The sequence below is a fragment of the Abramis brama genome (genome assembly GCF_963993115.1).
Source record: "Abramis brama genome assembly, chromosome: 24".
Lineage (NCBI taxonomy): Eukaryota > Metazoa > Chordata > Actinopteri > Cypriniformes > Leuciscidae > Abramis > Abramis brama.
In genome coordinates, this window is record NC_139986.1 from 2,239,418 (window position 1) to 2,258,193 (window position 18,776).

General features: G+C 39.8%; 1 protein-coding gene across 4 annotated transcripts in view; it reads right to left on the minus strand.

Moving 5' to 3' along the window:
• Window positions 1–18,776, minus strand: part of nrp1a (neuropilin 1a) — a 68,237-nt gene that overhangs the window by 7,416 nt on the left and 42,045 nt on the right. The window contains exons 7-12 of one of the 4 annotated variants that reach the window (XM_084102913.1): window positions 14,915–15,070; window positions 11,482–11,626; window positions 8,159–8,490; window positions 6,364–6,508; window positions 2,843–2,932; window positions 1,646–1,702 (exon numbers count right to left, since the gene is read on the minus strand). In XM_084102913.1, the coding sequence (XP_083959039.1) occupies window positions 1,646–1,702; window positions 2,843–2,932; window positions 6,364–6,508; window positions 8,159–8,490; window positions 11,482–11,626; window positions 14,915–15,070 (925 nt within the window). Of the gene's footprint in view, window positions 1–1,645; window positions 1,703–2,821; window positions 2,933–6,363; window positions 6,509–8,158; window positions 8,491–11,481; window positions 11,627–14,914; window positions 15,071–18,776 lie in introns of all 4 variants that reach the window. The other 3 variants (XM_084102914.1, XM_084102912.1, XM_084102911.1) reach the window with 3 other exon arrangements.

An 18,776-nucleotide genomic window follows, 5' to 3' on the forward strand; every position in this document is an offset into this window, starting at 1 on the left:
CTCCAGTCTTCAGTGTCACATGATCCTTCAGAAATCACTCTAATATGATGATTTGATGATCAAGAATCATTTATGATTATTATCAATGCTGAAAACAGCTTCAGATTTTTAATTTTCAGGATTCTTTGATGAACAGAAATTTATTTGAAATAAAATCTTTTGTAACATTATAAATATCTTTGTTAATAATATTGAACGGTTGTGTACTACATAATAACATTATCATTTTTTGAAACACCAGTGTGTTTGATTCCATAGGCCACAACAGAATGTTTTATATTGTCCACTTGATGGCAATAGAGAGTTATTTTTAGAAATGAGAAAATCCCAGCATTTATGCATGAGCATTTCCAAATTCTTTTATGCCCAAGCCAAATCCACATTTATACACCAAGTATAGCTAGATCTTGAGAGAGAATACAGACCATACAAAACAATACAGCTTTGAAATCGAAATTGACGTGAAAAAACGAGGGAGGGATTTAACTATGTTAGATTGAGTGAGAGATACAGAGAGAGAGAGAGAGAGAGAGAGAGAGAGAGAGAGAGAATGAATTGAGATGGACAGAGAAGCAGAAGCTCGTCTAGTATGTCAGCTGCACCGGTGTCTGCAGATCCTCAGCGCTTCTTCTCTAGACAGTTTAATAAAGCCTCGCGTAATAATGCCAGGATTCTCTGCGAGTTTCGGAGGGTATTTGCTCACTGAATGCGGAGTAAAGAATTTCCCATTAAAAGCCGCAGCTCAGGCACGCAGCCACTGCCGCTGCAAAAAATGCCAGTTTCCAATTAAAAGTTATTTCTTCTTTTCCATCTTTAAATGGATTGTGTCTGTCGCAGTGGAGGACAGAGCGAGGATACGTTTCACCGCAGTCCAGAACGTTCTACCAGCTTTGAATGCTTGTCATAGCAAATAAACCACATCCAATAATAGAAAGCGCACACATCTACTCAATGGTAACCAACCAGGACCACACACACACGCACACGCACACACACACACACACTTATTAGAACCTTCATTCTATTCAGTTGTTTTGATGTGATGAAGCTCAGACAGGGCCAAACACACACACACACACACACACTGGCTAATTAGGCAAGGTCAGTTAAGGGGCATTTCTCATTTGCCCATTAGTGAGCAGTCTTGAATGGCTAATCAGTCATTATGCTGAATGAGCAAATCAAAGAGGCTCTTTATAGATTTTCACAAGAACACTTCACAAACAAGATTACAAACTCATCTCAAATAGCAAACAACCAAACAGAACACAGAAAACATACAATAAGAAAATCCGTTCTTAAAGGTGCAGTGTGTAATTTCTGTGTAATTTCAATACGTTTTTCAAATACGTCAGATAAGGTAAATTAATGCAGCATCCCTTTTTTTGTTTGTTCAGACAACAGATAGTTCCTCCTCAAACTCATGCTGGACCACATACAACACACAATTATTTTAAATAGTGTTTAAAGTATTCATGGAAGTGACCAGTTATCTGTTTACTTATAGTGGTTTCTGCAAATTGAACTGGGGTGCAAAAATGGCACGCCGCACCTTTAAGAGAATTTGCATTCGCAAAATCCAGCATAATTAAAGAAATTACAGATAGCGAGTGCACAAAGAAGGGAAGTATTATAAGATGTGTACCTTTCTCACCTGGAATGGTGCTCATCTCTGTGGTCGTCTCCGGCGCAGTGGTTCCTCCTGCCGTGTGAACACAGTGAAGGCCATTAGATGAAAAGTTAAAGCGAGACACTGGGTAATGTTTTATTCGGGCATTATCAGGAGGAACGGATCTGACTGTGCTAATTCCCCTCTTTGTGTGTGCTTAGCATTTTTTAAAATGAACTTTGCCAGATGAGACATGCAAATACATTTTTCTTCATGTGGAACCTTCACTTTTAGCATTTACCAGAGGGGAGTGTAATACTGTGCAACACACACTCTGTGAGACTGCACTGATGTGAACACAGAGGAGATTAGAGGCAGAATATTAAATCAAGTGTTAGTTTTAGCAACTAGGAGAGCAGAAGAAAATGTAGTAGTGCAAGCTACATAATGTGAGGTACTGGTACAACTTTTTATTTTTATGAGAAACGTAATGAGTTATGAAATGGAATGAATTGGAATGGAATAATAACTTACTATATTCTGTATATTGCATACTAATTCCTCAATATTATGTAAATCAATATGTAGTAAGCAAACAGTTTATTTAGTATCCTTTATTGTTATGTATATGCCGTTAGCATGTACATGTTGAATTCTACATACTAAAATACACATACAGCTGTTTTTAAACTAATGTGAAGCACTATGTAGTCTTCAAGGATAATGAACCATTTAAACTGTAGAATGCGTCATTGTGGGACATCTCATAAATAAATGCAGTAAATTTGCATTTTTAATCCAATTTTGCATCAAAAAACCCTAACTTTTGGCAGACCGCGAAGTCACAAAGTAGACGTTGAGATTGCATTTGATATCGCTCGCCGTTCATTCATCACTGTCTGGCTTTTATAATGAAATGGAAGGTCAAGTGGAGCACATTTGGCAAATGTAGTACTTTGTTTCAATATGAGATGCATACAGAAAATTTGCATATACCATGCACCGTATACTTAATTTCTAGCATGAGTAGTGTGGTAAGTGTGGTTATGGGGGAGGTGATGATTGGGTTCGCTGGCGTGAGGAGTGTTTAGTGCAGAAAAGCGGCTGGTGTTTGCAGAAGCAACGGGGACAATTAGTGTAGTGGGATTAGCATAGCAAAAGGAGCAAGATGCAGTAGGTAAGGGTGCAGTCTCTGCAGGCGAGTGTTAGCACCTGTCTGGTCGTAGTCATCACCTGTTCCACTATGGCAGTTTGCCTGGTCATCATCACACTCGTCTGAAGGAGTGGTGGAGGAAGCGGGTGTAGTAGGAGGCACTGTGGGCACTGCGGAGAGAGAGAGACACAGATGTCACAAGTGTCACGCCATAAAGCGACAAGTGATGAATCACTTCTCATCTATAAAACCATGGCATATCAGTGGTTACTGAATGCCCATGTACAACCAGGGTATTTTTTTGTAGGTCACTCCACAAATAGTGGTGCAACGGATCACAAAATTCACGGTTCGGATCATTTATGGTTTTTGAGCCACGGATCGGATCATTTTTCGGATCAGCAAGGCTAGTATTTTTTGATGTGGTATCGAAGAACTTCAAGTGAGCTTTAAGTAATAAATGAAAAGCAAAGTTACACAAAAATTATATATATTTAAAAAAAAAAAAAAAAAAATATATAATTAAAAAAAAAATATATATATATATATTAAAAAAAAATAAAAAAATAAAAAAAAAATATATATATATACATATATATATAATTTTTGTGTAACTTTGCTTTCCATTTATTACTTAAAGCTCACTTGAAGTTTTTCGAATCCACATAAAAAACTACTAGCCTTGCTGATAAAGTTCAAACATTATTAAAAACAAGTGAACAGTCAAATACACAAATTGCAAGCAGAGATGAATACTAAATAACAAAGTTACAAAGTCTAACAGTAGTATTCATGTACAGAAACTAATAATTAAGCCTAAATGTAAAATAACTCTATTTGTTCACTGTAGAAATTAAATATAGTTTCATCTTTGTTAAAGCTGTATTTTGTTATATTAATTCCAATTCCAATTTATTTATAAAGCACATAATAATACAACAATGTGGACCATAGTGCTGCACAAACAATAAAATATTAAAAATATAACAAACACAAATAACTATAAATAAAGTATATGCAAATATGTAGTCTCAGATTGTTAGGCCCACAGACTCTTAGGAGTCTTAAACACACCTAAAACATCTTCAAACTCTTAAAAACCGACATCTGTGACAACAGTACCTCGACACTCATGCATGATCAAAAGCCTAAGTGGAAAAACGTGTTTTTAAATGTCTTTTGAACTAAAGGTTGATAATAATTTAATATATTGTGGTAAACTTGTTGCATAACCTTGTTTTATTAACATTTATGACACAGACAACAGTAGGAATATGAGGTGTCTGCTGTCACTTTAAGACCGAATCCACGGACAGAAAAAACTGACAAACTGGTTTCTTTCTCAACTGTTCACTTTTGACATAACCGAGAGAATTCTTGCCGAGACGGGTATTTAGACGAGTATTTAGACATGATTTTGTGTGTATGTGTCCGTTCATGGGCAAGGAAACTCGAAAGAGGAATCAATGGTGTTCGAGTGATATCTGTGCACACAGATAACGCGCAAGTCCCGATTTTCGCCTCTTCTTCCGCGTTTAAAATTGTTCGAATGTATAAATTGGCAAGACAAAACACGTCCAAACTATAAACTTTCACTCTACGATGGTTAAGTTTAGCAGTTAATCCGCGAATCACATGCGTGCCGAACCGTGGGGCCCGGTCCGTACGGACCACGGATCAACTGCGTCCCCTATCCACAAATCATCTTAATGATTATGCTCTTTCTGTAGTCTTTCCAAGTCTGCAGCCCTTTGATACTGTCCTGTGCGTGACTGGTTTAGGCTGCAGGGTTGGGGATGTTATGCTCCACCCTGGGCCTGAAACTGCCGTGTCCTCTCATTATGGCTGCCCGTGCCCCTTTGGATGTGGCCTTTGCCTACATCTGCCTAAAGCCCTGTGTTTACTCTCAGCTTGTAATGAGCTGCCCATAAGCCTGTAGGGCTTTCCCGGGATGGAAGGAGGGAAAAAATGAGGGGGAAACGGGAGCTGTAGTGTAAGCTGTGCGGGTGAACCGAGGGCATTATAAAGAGAGTCTCTAAAGCCGAGGGGTCGCGGAGAGGTCATCATGCTGGCTCTGGACTGCATTGTTGATCACACACTCCTGCTAGGACTCGGCGTCCCGCTGTTAGGAGTGCGCACATGTATGTAAGGGGTCACTTGTTTGATTGTGAGAGTTTTAGCTATAAGATAGAGAAATATACAGAGTGTTGGACTGTGCTGACGTTAAAAGTGAAAACAAGCATTATCATCTGACTAAAGCTCCCGATGGGATGCTGTGGCTTACACAAGCAAGTCTCACAGTCTCTCGGAAATCCAATATGTAAATCCACTTAACGCTGCCTCAACAGAAAACACACACATACCAACCCCCCCATCAGAGCTAAACTAATTCAGACAGAAAAACAGAGGGAAAGACATCAAGGACCTTTCCGTAATCCTTCAAGGCAGGTGGACCAAAGATTTCCTCCAGCTGTGAGGAGTCCTGTTATTTAGGAGTGTCACAGGCCCTTGCTTTTCTGGGTAGGAGATGCCGAATCGGCGGGACAAGTAATTATGAGGAAAGCTAAGCCATACCCTGTTCTCCTGAGTGGATAAGTCCAAATTTAATGAAATAGCATCTGAAATAGCAACAAAATCCTTTCTCAGCAGGGTATAAGGTATTAGCAAAGTGAAGTTATTTAAGAGAGAAGTATCTTCTGCGCATGGACGCAAATTAATCAGTGAATCATCTCGTCAACCAGGGGTGCATTTCCCAAAAGCATTGTTAGCCAACTATGGCGTAAGTTACGTCGCTATCATCGCAGTGTGACAAGTGTTTCCCGAATCCATAGTTCCAACGAACAGCATCGCAAAATTGTGTGTTTGGAACGACAGCTCTCGTCCTGTGGTTAGAAGCAGAGTTTCTTGTTTGCATGACTTAACAAATCCTTGTCTTGAGCAAAATAAGCAAGCTGACATTCAGTACAATCTATATCTTTTATTTAGAATACAAATGTCATTTACGTCTTTTAGTTTGTCAAGAGATTTAAAGCGCTGTTTTTGAAGATGCGTACGTGCTCCAGTACGCAAGAATGAGCCTATGATTGAATCTGGAAATAAATCAAATTAGAATTATTAGAATTATTAAGAAAATTAGAATTAGTCCTCAGATGTAATGTCCGTAATTTATAGCAAAAAATTTTATTCATTCAAATAAGTTTACTTATTTACTGCCACCTGCGCAACATCATTAACTAACGTGGTTGAACAACCAATTTGCGACAATATGGTTTTGGGAAAAAGCTAGTTGGTTTCTTCAACGATGCATCGTACTATGGTAGTAAAGCAGCGAGTTACGTTGTATGGGAAACACACCCCAGATTATGATTCACTTATAAGATTATTGTTTTAGCTTGCTTGACTACAAAGTTGTGTGGGCAATGCAATGAGACTGAAAATGTGCTAAATGTCTGGAATAATTAACTTGCTACACTTGGCTAAAGTTACACTACCTTGAAAACAGCTGAGCAACAGTTATGTGACTGAAAAATGTACTTACTATAGTATGAGTGGTTGTGTGTGTGTGTGTGTGTGTGAGAGAGAGAATGAGTTTTCAACCTACCTTCCATTTCACAGCCCAGGAGTTCCAGTCTAAGTCCCATCCCAGTAGGAGTGGCTCTATCTGGGTACACCCTAACAAAGCGTGTCAATATAGGCTCCACCGTCCTCAATGCTGGTGTGTCATAGTTCAAATTCCCCTCAAAAATCTGCCAAGAACAATGACAAAGTCCAAGACAATAGTTAGCAGTCAAGGAGAGAAAGAGAACTCAGAAAGATAAAAAAAAAAAGGAAAAATATAAAGGGGAAAGTTTTATTAAGAGTAGTCTGACAGGCAAAGCAGAGGACAGAGAATTAATGAAAGAGAACGAGCTCACACCTTTTTTTAACTTGGGCACTGCTGTATGTCTAATGCAACAAAGCACTAGAGAAAAGAAAGTCTTCAACTTTATTTCTGACATCGTATGGCTGAGCTAGCTCCAAAAATAAAGGCTGTGGGCTAAAACTGCAGTCTACGACAGCAGGATGCTCAGCTTTTCAAAAGCATCCGCCTTTGACTTCACACTTCTGAAGTCTTACAACCCAGACACAAGGTACCACAGGAGACAGACAGAAAAAAAGAGGAAAAGACAGAAAGACACTCGCCAGAGGTAACAAAGAGGCACAGAACAAGATGAGGAGTCATGAAAGAACATTAATGGCCATCAGAGCTAATGTGTCTCCTTTCGTCCTTCAAGCTAAAAAAGAGATATGAGGGTTTTGAAAGGGGCCTTCTAGGACTGATACTCCAATTTACTTTTTTTTTTTTTATAGGGGATAAGGCACATAGTCTATGCTCCACAAAAATAAGACAAATTTAATGTGATTCATGTGTAGATTTTTGTTGATCATGATTGCTAATGAGCACTATACTATGTACTTGATCATTGTTCTAGTAGGGATGCATGATATATCGGCCACCGTATTGGTATCAGCCGATAAATGTTCATTTGTAATGTTATCGTTATCGGCCTGATAAGAAAATTTGGCAAATATCTTAAAGCCGATAAATAATGGATTACACTTCAGATGTGCACTGTTCATCATGATGGTTTTGAATTGCTTGGAATATGATTGAAATCACTTCAAAAAGGAAAATACAGTTCATGTGCAGCACAAGTCTGACATATAAGCTACATCAAATTATATTGAGAACATCTTCATAATTGTGTGCTTGGGATATGGCTTGTAATGGTGACTTTTGTTTTTGTAATCAGGCTCTCAAAAATTATATAAAAATTTGGATTTAGATTTATCGGCCAATATATCGGCTTTCAGATATAAAGAATTATCGGTATCGGCCAAAATGTTCATATCAGTGCATCTCTAGTTGAAGTTATCTGATTCGCTACATAGCAGTTTTTACGTTTCTAATATCACTCCATGGTCTCTTCTTCTCGCGTAATACTTTTAAGTCAAATTATTAATTAATTTATTTTTGGTTTAAGATCAAACAGGATAATGTGCAGTTGCCTGACCGTACATTATATCTTACATATGTGTAACATTATTTAGTTTTGTCTTACGACTATTGTTAGGGTTAAATTTATTAGTAGTATTGCTGAATGCATTTGGGACATTTCCCCAATATTGTGCTCACAGCATTAGTCTAATTATTGTCATTCTCTCCTCTGTCCATTTAAAGGCTTTGGGAAGAATATATTATAGCTCCACATTCAACTTTCTTAAACTCAGTCATTTCCTGAAAGTCAGGCTAAACAATCTCAGACTAGCACTTAAGAACCGCATAGTGATTCAGAACCATTCTAAATGAGCATCCAGTTTATGTCCAACTACCTTCCAGCTTCCCCATATCTTACCTTGGGCTTGTTGCCAGTGGCATCCATCACCATTTTCCAGTCGGATCCGTTGTTGCTGTAGCCCAGCCGAAACTTCTTCATGAAGACCTTGTTATCACGGTGTTTGCCTCCCTGGATGATCAATCCTCTGACCAATTTCTCCTCGGCCAAATCTATCTGTAGCCACTCGTCCATGTACGGCTGGGGCTGCGGCAACAACGTCCATCCCGAACGGCTGGTCAGCAGACGAGCGTTCTCTGACACCCATGTGCGCTCGGTGTGGGAAGAGACTGTGATCTGAGAGTCTGCGATGAGGCCTGACACCATTCCCAGCATTCCTGAACATGGGTACTCTGTTGAGGGACAAAGAGAGGGTTTCAAACCCTTCCCTACTGACAAACCTAAGTACATTTCATGTTTTTAAGAGCCTTCAAAAAACCTTTGAATTGCGATCAATGGAGAAAGATGCATTTGGACCCGGATTGTGTAGTTATGGCACCCAACCCAACCGAACCAGCCATATCCTGATCCCTTGACCTGATCCCTTAGACTGTTGTCTAACCTGCCACTGCAGTGGCAAAATAATTGTACCATTATTTGTCATGCCAATAAAACACATGGACACGGAGAAAGGGAGAGTTGTTTGAGTACATAGTGGAGAAGGAAGTTAGCAAAGATTAGATTAGCTGTGAGTGGATGAGTCTGAGTGAAAGAGAAAGAAAAGAGAAGAAAACATTATGTTGGCTGATAAACTTGGTAGAAACGGTCACGTCTCGGTGAGCTGGGAAACATTCTTACCAACAACCTAAAGAGGTCACAGGCCATAAAGAGCCTGAACAAAGAGAGAAGGAAAGACATTCATTGCACAGGAAAGACAGATGAAGTGGACAGAAGAGATAAGAAGCCTCTTGTTCTCTTTGTTTCTCTCTCTCTCCATCTTCCTTTCACCAATGACCTTGTGCATTAACTCTTTTTCTCAAGCCACCTAATTAAAGCCTTTCTCTAGAGCTTCTACCTTTCATTTCCGAACAGTTTCTTGCTCTCATCCTCAGTCCTGCTCCACTCCTACCTTCATTCTCTTTTGTTTTTCACCTGCTTTCTTATTCACCTCCTTCATCCTTCTTGTAATCTATCTTCATCTCTACAAACTGACTTTCTTTGTTCCGGTGTTGATAATAAGATTTTTCACGCTTTGCTACTTTTAGGGAAAGGCATGTTGAGTTTGAGGGAAATGATCAGACATGCAGCGCCGACCAACTGACTGTCTGTGAGTTGCGTGTCATGACTTCTTCAACGCTGTGGGATTCGTGACCTGCCAGCGATACCTTAATCTACGATCAGCACCCGTGGAGCAGGAAAGCGTCAGAGACAATCTTGGACTAGTCACAGATGGACCTAATGTCCCGTGAAATACCACCAGAACAGAGTTTTCATTCACAACACTGCCTTTGTACTGATGTAGGGAACTTCCTCTGTAGTTCTGGAACGGAAAGAGCACTTGTCTGTGACCCCTTCAGGGTCCAAAATATGAGTTCCAGGCTCCTAAAACAACAAATGCATGGGACTTTGATTTTCCCTTTGTTTGTTTGTGGATGCACAGCCAAGGTTGGGTTTCTCATACCCTTGCCAGATTTGCAAGATGTCTCTGTGTATAATTCCTGATATTTGCATGCCGAATTGTTTCGGGATCCGAATGAAAAAGATCTGCACTGGGTTGGTTGGACCTCAAAGTTTGGAAGTCAACCAAGTTTATTTTCAATCCGCTGGCTGGCACTGTCTTCCGGACCTGTTTATGGATCTCAGATGGGGATGCTTGGTAGAAGCTCCTGGTGTGGTAGACCCTGACAGACACACCCTGAGGGTGGACTGGTTGATATGCATCACGTGTTTAATTTGTTGGTTTGGTCTGTGCACAGCACATAAAGGCTGGATGACCACACACACAGATGGTTTTATTTACAAACAGTGGGAGGAAGTTTATTAATGGCTTTGGAAAGCCTATCAGACCACCTTCTAACTGCCAGCCGGCATCCTCTGTGTGTACAGTGTTAACAATCATAGTGCCCAGGAATAGTACATAGGTAAAGTCAATGTAATACCTTGGTACTTTAATACTTACCATGATAATGAATGGTTATCATATTGGTATCTAACAAGTACATTTCCTTGGTATATGCCCTTGCAAACAGTGCTGGCATCAAATAGTAATACTAAGGTATTTTGACCTATTCCTTTGTACAAAAATAATATGGTACTCCAGGGTACTTTCATGCTTTTTGGACATGCACCATGGTATTCTTGTTATGGTAAATATCCAAAAAACATGGTCTTTTCAATGTATATCTTCAAAAAAATATATTTTTTAACATGGTACCTTGTACAGAAAAACAAACGGTAAGGGAAACTAGGGGGACATTATTTTCTAAGCATTCGCCCAGCTTGGCCGCATCATCACAAGGGAGCCTGATGCACACTGATGATGTCACTGGGAGGCCTTCGCTCTTGTGATGTGTTTAGAATGCGGTCTGTTCACCACGTCCAAAACATGACTGCAACAGCTGCGCTCCAGATCGGCGGTGAACCGCACACATACACACACAAATATACAACCAGTGCTAAATCCGTGTACACACACACACAGAGTCTAAAAAATACGCCCTCTGTGCATGTTGAATGTAAAGCTGATAGACGGTGTGTGATGGAAAACAAACTCGCCCTCCTCCTACACATATGAGGAAATGTTCTCAGCAGGGAGGCACTGATGATACGAAAGCCTTTGCAATCAAAGCTCTGTAGGGTGGAGCCATGCCAAAACATGCAGATGAGTATGCAAATTAGGCCAGGGCCAGCTGGGCCTGACTGCGGCTGGTGGGTGTAGATCTCGGCGTGCACAATTGCATGTGCAATATGTACATCTGTGTGTGTGAGCCGCTGAGAGGTTAAAGCTCAGAGGAGGAGGGTAGATGCAGAAATGGGGTAGAAGTGGAGAGGTTGCATGCTGTGCACGCCATTCATTTTGAATGAAGTACATCCAAACGTGGGGAAACATGAATACACTGTCCTTTTTGTTGACGTGAACACTTGTCTATAATGCAATATCTCCTTGACTATTGCACATGGCTTTCAGAGACATGAATAAACACTTCTCAATACGACTGCCTCCAAATCAAGCAAAACGTAAACCATCTAATTGAAAGATCATGATGGAGTGGTGTGCTGACAAAAAACTGCTTCCAAATCTGAATTAACACTGCTTCCAAACTGATTTTTTTGATGTATCCCAGTTGTGCTGTTGACAGTTTGTTTTGAGGTGAGTGAAAAGAACCAGTTCTTTTGAAACCAACCTGAGATTTTGCATCCGTACACCTCGAACCGCAGGGCGATGCCGGACTCCCAGGTGTAGGGTCGGATCCGGAGGTATCGTGTCAACGTGGGCTTGGGGAACGCGGCTTTGGCTACATCGGTAGGGTTGGTGTTACCCTGGAAAATCTGACAAACGAAGAACAAACACATTAATTATTAACATGGTTTGTTTAAGGGAGCCACCAAGGACAGACCTTTGTGACCTGGGACTCACCTAACACTTGAAACAGAGAAATGACAGGAATGTGTTTAGATCAGCGTCTTCAAATGTGACAACCTAAATACAGCCTGAATTGGATTATCTCTGGAGCCCACTGTGTAGCAAAATACAAAAGCTACTTTGTGATGTCATAGTCTGGGTTTCAACTAGCACTGAATGATTTGGACGCTTCAGTTACACAATGGTATCTGTTGTTGTTTCAACAGACATAGCGATGAATCAAACTGTGTTATGTCCATGAGCACTGATACTTGCTGACAGCTAGCACATGTTCTCTGTGAAGGGAAGATCTGGATTCATGCAACAAGAAAGACAAATGAAGGCAAATCCAACCTTGTTGTACACAGCATCATGCCACTGTATAAAGGTCAGCTGATTTTTTAAGTACATCTTGAAGGCTCTCTTTCACACTTTCTCAGTTCCTGATTTTTTGCTCTCAAGATGAGATAAACTCATAGGAGAGTTAAGAATAAACAGCAACTGTTGATAGTATCATGTCGTCACACCTGATTACCTAAAGGAAATATAGAATTTGACTAATGCCACTGACCTGTCGGGCCAAGAGCTCATAATTTATGTAGGTTTGTGTCCTCAGTGATGAAAAAGTGTTAATTTTTTTTATAGATGACAAAAAATATAAAGCTGATTTTCCAGTTTTCCTAAGCAAGAAATCAATCTAGGCCACACTAACACTTTGGAAACCACCTTAACCAATGGTAAAGCCCCCCCCCCCCCCCCCCCCCCCCCCCCTCTCTCTCTCTCTCTCTCTCTCTCTCTCTCAGTGTATTGCTATAGTACATTCAATACACAATTCTAAACAAGACAAGGTCAAACTATAAGCCATACAGGATGGCCAAGTGTTGCTAAGTCCAAGTCAGGGCGCTCAGCCATCCGTCTATCCCAGAATCCATGCTGCTAATCATGTCCCTGGGCACTACTTTTCAAAACGTGTGTGTCTGGGAGGGAGACACATGAGGAGCCATCCACTATCTTTAAATGTCACGCCAATGCTCTGCCCTACTGCTCTAAGTAGTAAAAAGGCTTTCCTTTGTGCAACAACCTCACAGCCGAACTGCTGTTTCAGCAGTCTGTAAATGGGCCCTCACCTCACAAAAGCACTTTAGAGCCAAGCAGACAGAAACAAGGCACCGCACCTTAAAAATGCACGCTCTAAAAAGAGAACAGTGTACTTCAGTTGAGGGTCGACACAGAAATTGGGCCTTTGGGTATATTTAAGCTCACTGTTACTTCCAAGCATGAAGATGTGTACGCACACACACATACACACACGTACGTAACCATCTAATTGGCTTGCTTAGCTTGACAGGTCTATTTCAAAAAATTGTATTGTTAGAGCATGTCTGCCAAGCAGATATAAACATGCATATGAACAGGTCCTACGCTCACAAACGAGTGAAACAATCTTCACACACTGGAAGTGTCTTAAAACCCATGAAGCTGCATACAGAGACCGAATCTTTGGATCATTCAGCATCAAAATCAAGTGAATATGAAAAAGAAATTCTATTTAGCAAGAAACGTTATTTTAGAATGTTTTCACATTTGCATTGTGACATTATTTTAATGACATTAAAAAGTAATTTGTATAAGCATGAATATGTACACTGTAAAAAATGTGCTGTAGTTTTGCAGCTGTTTGCCAGTAACTTACTGTAGATTTAAATCGATGTTATTTACTGGCAACAGTTTGCTCAAAGTTAAATGAACATTAAACATTAACAAGTCTTTGTCTTTACAGAATAAAACTATAAAATAACAACCTATAATGCAAAGCATTCTGGGAACCATAAATCTTCATCAACCTTTTTCTGTTTTTTTCCTTCAGATTTTGGTTCCCAGAATGCTTTGCATGAGGCTGTTATTTTAGTTTTATTCTGTAAAGATAAAGACTTGTTAATGTTTAATGTTCATTTAACTTTGAACAAACTGTTGCCAGTAAATAACATCAATTTAAATCTACAGTAAGTTACTGGCAAGTAGCTGCCAATAATACTGTAATTTCTACAGATTTTTTTAACAGTGTAATATAATATATGCAATATATCATATTTTTCACATTACACTTTGTTTGCATTAAGGTAATATCCAATATTTTGGAGAGCAAATGTTTTTAAGAGCAAATGTTCCTTGACAGGTGTCATGAGTTCCACATATGTTGTTCTATATGACTATATGTCTTGGCTATGATCCCCAACGTGCTGTCTGATGCTCACAAGGTTTCGAGAGACAGCCAGTGTGTCAAATGTAACAGGCATGTCTTCCTGTAGTTAACTGTCCTGTGTTTAGGGACACATTAGAGTCAGCTCACCCGATGGCTAATCGATCAGCGTCTCCTCGGCCCTCATTCAATGAGTCACATGGTCAAGTGCGTCCAACCAGCTGTTCAAACACTCTAAACCTTCCCAGAATGCCTCCTCCTCTCACTCTCTCAATTAGCCACTCTCTGTTTATTAACTCTTTTGTTCTTTCCTTTCAAAAAAAAAAAAAAGCCCTACCGCAAATGCTGACATCATTCCTTAAAGGGAAGAAAAGAAAATCAGTCAGACTACTGTGGTGGCTTTAGAGTTGGAGTTTTTACAGTGCTTTCAGTCTTTTAAGAGAGCGGATTAACATACCACACTGGGCACATAATGGAGTCAGAGAAACACAATCCCTGCAGAACACATGAGCGTGGCATTCCCGTCTGGAGCTGGAGCGTGGATTGGTGTAACGAATGCACACGGTGACAGCGCTACAACGCAAGATGTTTACAGGGCTTCCTGCCAAGGAGCACTGGAAATGTACCTAGTTAGGGATTACTTCTGAGAAAATAGACCTATTTATCGTTTAGTGGAAAATGAGCTGTTCAAAATCAAACCTGAGCTCTTACCAGGATGTTCTAACACTACTTCATTGTTATTTGAATATTTCAAATATTTAACGGTTAGGGAATGTTCCAGGTCCAAAATGAGTAAAGCGTTAGAAAATCCTATTTACCGGTTGCTTAGTTTCGAAAAACAAACACAAATTGTGGAATTACAGTGGCAGTTTAAAAGCAGAATCTACATTGTTTCAAAGTGCATATAGTAGTTCTTACATAATGCTTTTTGTTTCTGTGGCAACACTGGTTAAATAAGCCGGTTTTTCAAACAGTGGATGCACTGCACCTTTATGGAAATAATCAAACAAGTCACCTTCTGTTTTGGGCCATCCTTAATAGTAATCCAGTCTTCTCCGTTTGAGCTCACATCCACCTTGTAAGACTTCACATAGTACTTCTTCCTGGTTTCTTGAGAGATGGCTCCCTGTGTGCCGATTGCCGAGACAAAGCGCAGGAATCCAAGATCAACCTGAGGAGAGAGAACATATTACTGGTATATTGCTCAGAACAGAGGGAGTATCACTTTAAAAGTGGCTTATCGTGTGTCACATACTGAGCTCATAAGACCCCAGGTGAATATTAGAATGAAAGATTAATTTTAATGAATCCCAATTTAATAAAGCAAAGTCAATGTGACGATTTAATTTCCTGAATGGGAGACAAGAGCTTATTGGATGAGGAAGGATATTTAACTTCATGGAGTCCGTGCCGGGGGGGGGGGGGGGGAAATAGCTTGAAAGGAAACGTGTATTTCAGACGCGTGCTGTATTGAAAAATGAATGCTTCATAAAGAAGTCATGAGTTCTGATGTCATTCCCGTGAGTGTGTCTGAGAGGAGGGATGGGAGAGAGTGGTCAGGGGTTACTGGAAGATGGAAGAGCAAATGTGGACGGAGATGTCTGTGATTTGGTAAAATCCAGAAATATCAGAGTTGTAAAACACACGACGGGAATCATAGTGAGATCCATTTTTGAATTCAAAAGAAAACAAATGACGCAAAAACACTCTTTTGAGTGGAATATGCGCTCTCACGTCAACTGGGTGATCATACATTGAGCAAACTGACACTGAACAGTGCAAAGCTGTGGTTTTTGGGGAGATTCTTTAGTGCAGGGGGAAGCTAAAATAAATCCTGTCATAATCTGAAACTGATGTCATCCCATAGAACATTATCAAAACATGTCACTTGTGCACTAACATTTACAGTAGAGCCAGTGCCACGCAGAAAACTGGCTACAAATGCAGGATAATATCAATGTAGTGGAGAATGTGTTTTAGATACTCTAATAAAGTTGATCAGCATTACTGTTACATAACTCATTTAACACTGAAAGAGCTAATTGCAAACTCGGTCTGTTCCCTTTTGTACAGTATTTGTAAGACATAGTCCTCACTCAGTTTAACGGTATTAAAAAATAAGGTCTTTGTTTCTGAAGTCTGCTGAATGTGTGCGGATCTGATTTTCTGGCTATACTGAAATATACATGGCAGGAAGATGAGAGAGCTGTGTCGCAGCCAGCGATTTGAGATCAGAAAGCTTGGCTGGAGAAAAGACAGTCTGGATCAGTTTCCCTCACACCAGCTGATCGCAGATCAGAACTAATGAGCGCCTCGTGATTTATTAACCACTTTCTGCTTTGTGAAAGAAACTAGAGCAATAAGAAACTGATGACTACAGTACTATACTACAGTAACCCTTTCTATACATGACCTGTACACAACTTAACAACCAATCAAATATCAATTTCAACAAAAATAATGATTGTTTTCCAATAGGTTTCCTGAATACACTCCATGTCTGCCATTGGTCAGCCAATCAGTGAGTTCCACCGCAAACTCACGCCATTGGTTGAGTTGTTGCTATGCCAGGCAGGTCAGAATTCTTAAATAAACAGAGCAATGTTTTAAAAACACAACCAGAATAACATAGTGTATACTTTCCTGTGAAATCAACCTACAAATAGTTTACTTATAGTTGCCTCTGCTTATTAGGATAGGAGAAAAGGAGAAAATATTTAAACATCAAGAAAAAAAAAAATTCACACTTCACATTTAAAAGCAATAACAAACAGGAGATTGAGGGAAAACCCCAGTTCCTCATGGGAATTCCCTGGCTGAGCAACTCCACTTTCTGGCTTCCAGAAAACAACCCGTTCTAAAAGTGAATTACGCTTCCTTATAAGGAAACAAGTCGGACTCGACTGTGGGCATTTCATCTGAAATATCATGACCACAGAATCAAAAACATTTTTGGTAAGAAAATCTTATAATAGCTGAAACCACACCTGGCCAGCCGAGTAGTTGTATTAGTCACTAGTGTGAATATGCAGTTTTATAATGGTCAGTCTGTGAGAAAGTGAATCCAAACATCTCCGGAGGAAAATGTGTGCTCAAGCCAGCTGACTCTGCAAATCATGTTTTATATTCTTCTCTATTTCGACTCTTTTTGTTTGGATGTTATGGGTTATGTAAGAGAGTCTGTCTGAAGACATCCCACCCAATAGACAAATCAAATAAAGCCATTCTCATGATATCAAGTCCAATAATCTGAATTGTGAAATTGAAAAAAACAACATATCATTATAATATATCTTGCTGGCAATAACTCAAGTGTAACTACTTCTTATAATTCAGCCATGGGAAAGTCCTGGCATGTTAAAACCGGTTCATTTTGCCCAGAGTCCATCTGTCAAGTATGGACCTCAGCTTAGATTTTTCACAGCTAATTAAATTTACAAAGAGTGTGTGTTTTATTACATCAGAGCCCGTGTGTGTGTATGTGTGTGTGTGTGTTTGAAGGGACAGTTCTTGCCTTGCCCTCGGCCCGCATGGAAGGAAGCGGCAGAAATCGAATCTGTCTAAACCTAGTTCACGCTCACTGAAGCTTCTCATGCTAATTGCGTTGAATTAAACAAGCGTCAAACATGTCTGCTGGCTTCCTAAAGCTGTGACATTTGTGCTCATCCTAGCATGAGCTGGTGTTTCTTTTGTTTAGTGTGCTTGTAGGGAGTTACATATTCTGGTCCGTAAAAAAATAAAGCGTTGTGTAAAAATATTTTTCTCCATTCAGTCTATTTTCTTGTCTCTTTCACACTTCTCTTGCATATTAGTGCACAACAAAAATCCACAAATTGGTCAGTCATTAAAAGCACAACTGCTCTTGTGTATCTAAGGCTCAAGCACCATCTGGAGCGGGTTAGCCAGGAGGAACTAAGACGTTGAGTAGACAGATGCGCGATGGGCCAGTCAAAGCAAACACAAATGTGGGACGGCAGGTTTCACAGGGCAAAGTTCTACTTCATCCATCAAACAACGGCTTCCTCCCACCATCCCATCCCACGACACCTGGTTGCTCCGAAAGCTCCTCTAAAATTCCATTAACCACAGGTATAATTAATTCACATTTTCATGAAAATTGTATTACTGCCAGCTGAGAGATCTATAGGCTCCTCAAAGACCTCGCATTCATCACCCAATTTACCTGGCAGAATTAGCCAGCGTTATTTTTAGAACTTCTAAAGGTTTTTTTTTTAATTTTTACAATTATGCATGAGCCTGAGTGGTGATTATCTACTTCTCTTCCAAAGAATTATGACCCAAACCAGTGTAATGGGGAGGACAGTATATTAGTAGAGTGAAAAAAAAAAAAAAGTAACCCAAAAGAGCTTCTTTCCTTCAAACACCTGATATAATGGTACATTTTCACAATCCAATCGATTACGAAACCAAGTCTGGACCACTTTTTTTCCTTGCAAAATATCCTTGCAATATGTTACATTATGCAAGTAAAATAGCTTCTGAAAGTTGTTTAATCTGCTGCATTGTATGGCTGATTTTTGGAGAGAATGGTCAACCAGTCTAGAGGTCTGTTATCATAAAGTTCACGGTCATGTATTATTGTTATTACTAGCCCAACACAATAAGACAACAATAACCTCACTGATGACAATAGAATATCCTGCCTGTCTTAGAAATGAACTTCCTCTGACATTAATTTATTATGAATGCAATGTTGCTTTTTTCTGAGTCTCTTTCACACCAGCATAAGAGCTTATGTAGCCTATCCAGCATACACCTGGATTCATTTAATTGCTAGAAAATGATATCAACGATGATATTTTAAACGCTTCAAGCTAATTACATGCAGGCACTGAAGATGGTTTAAAATCATAAGA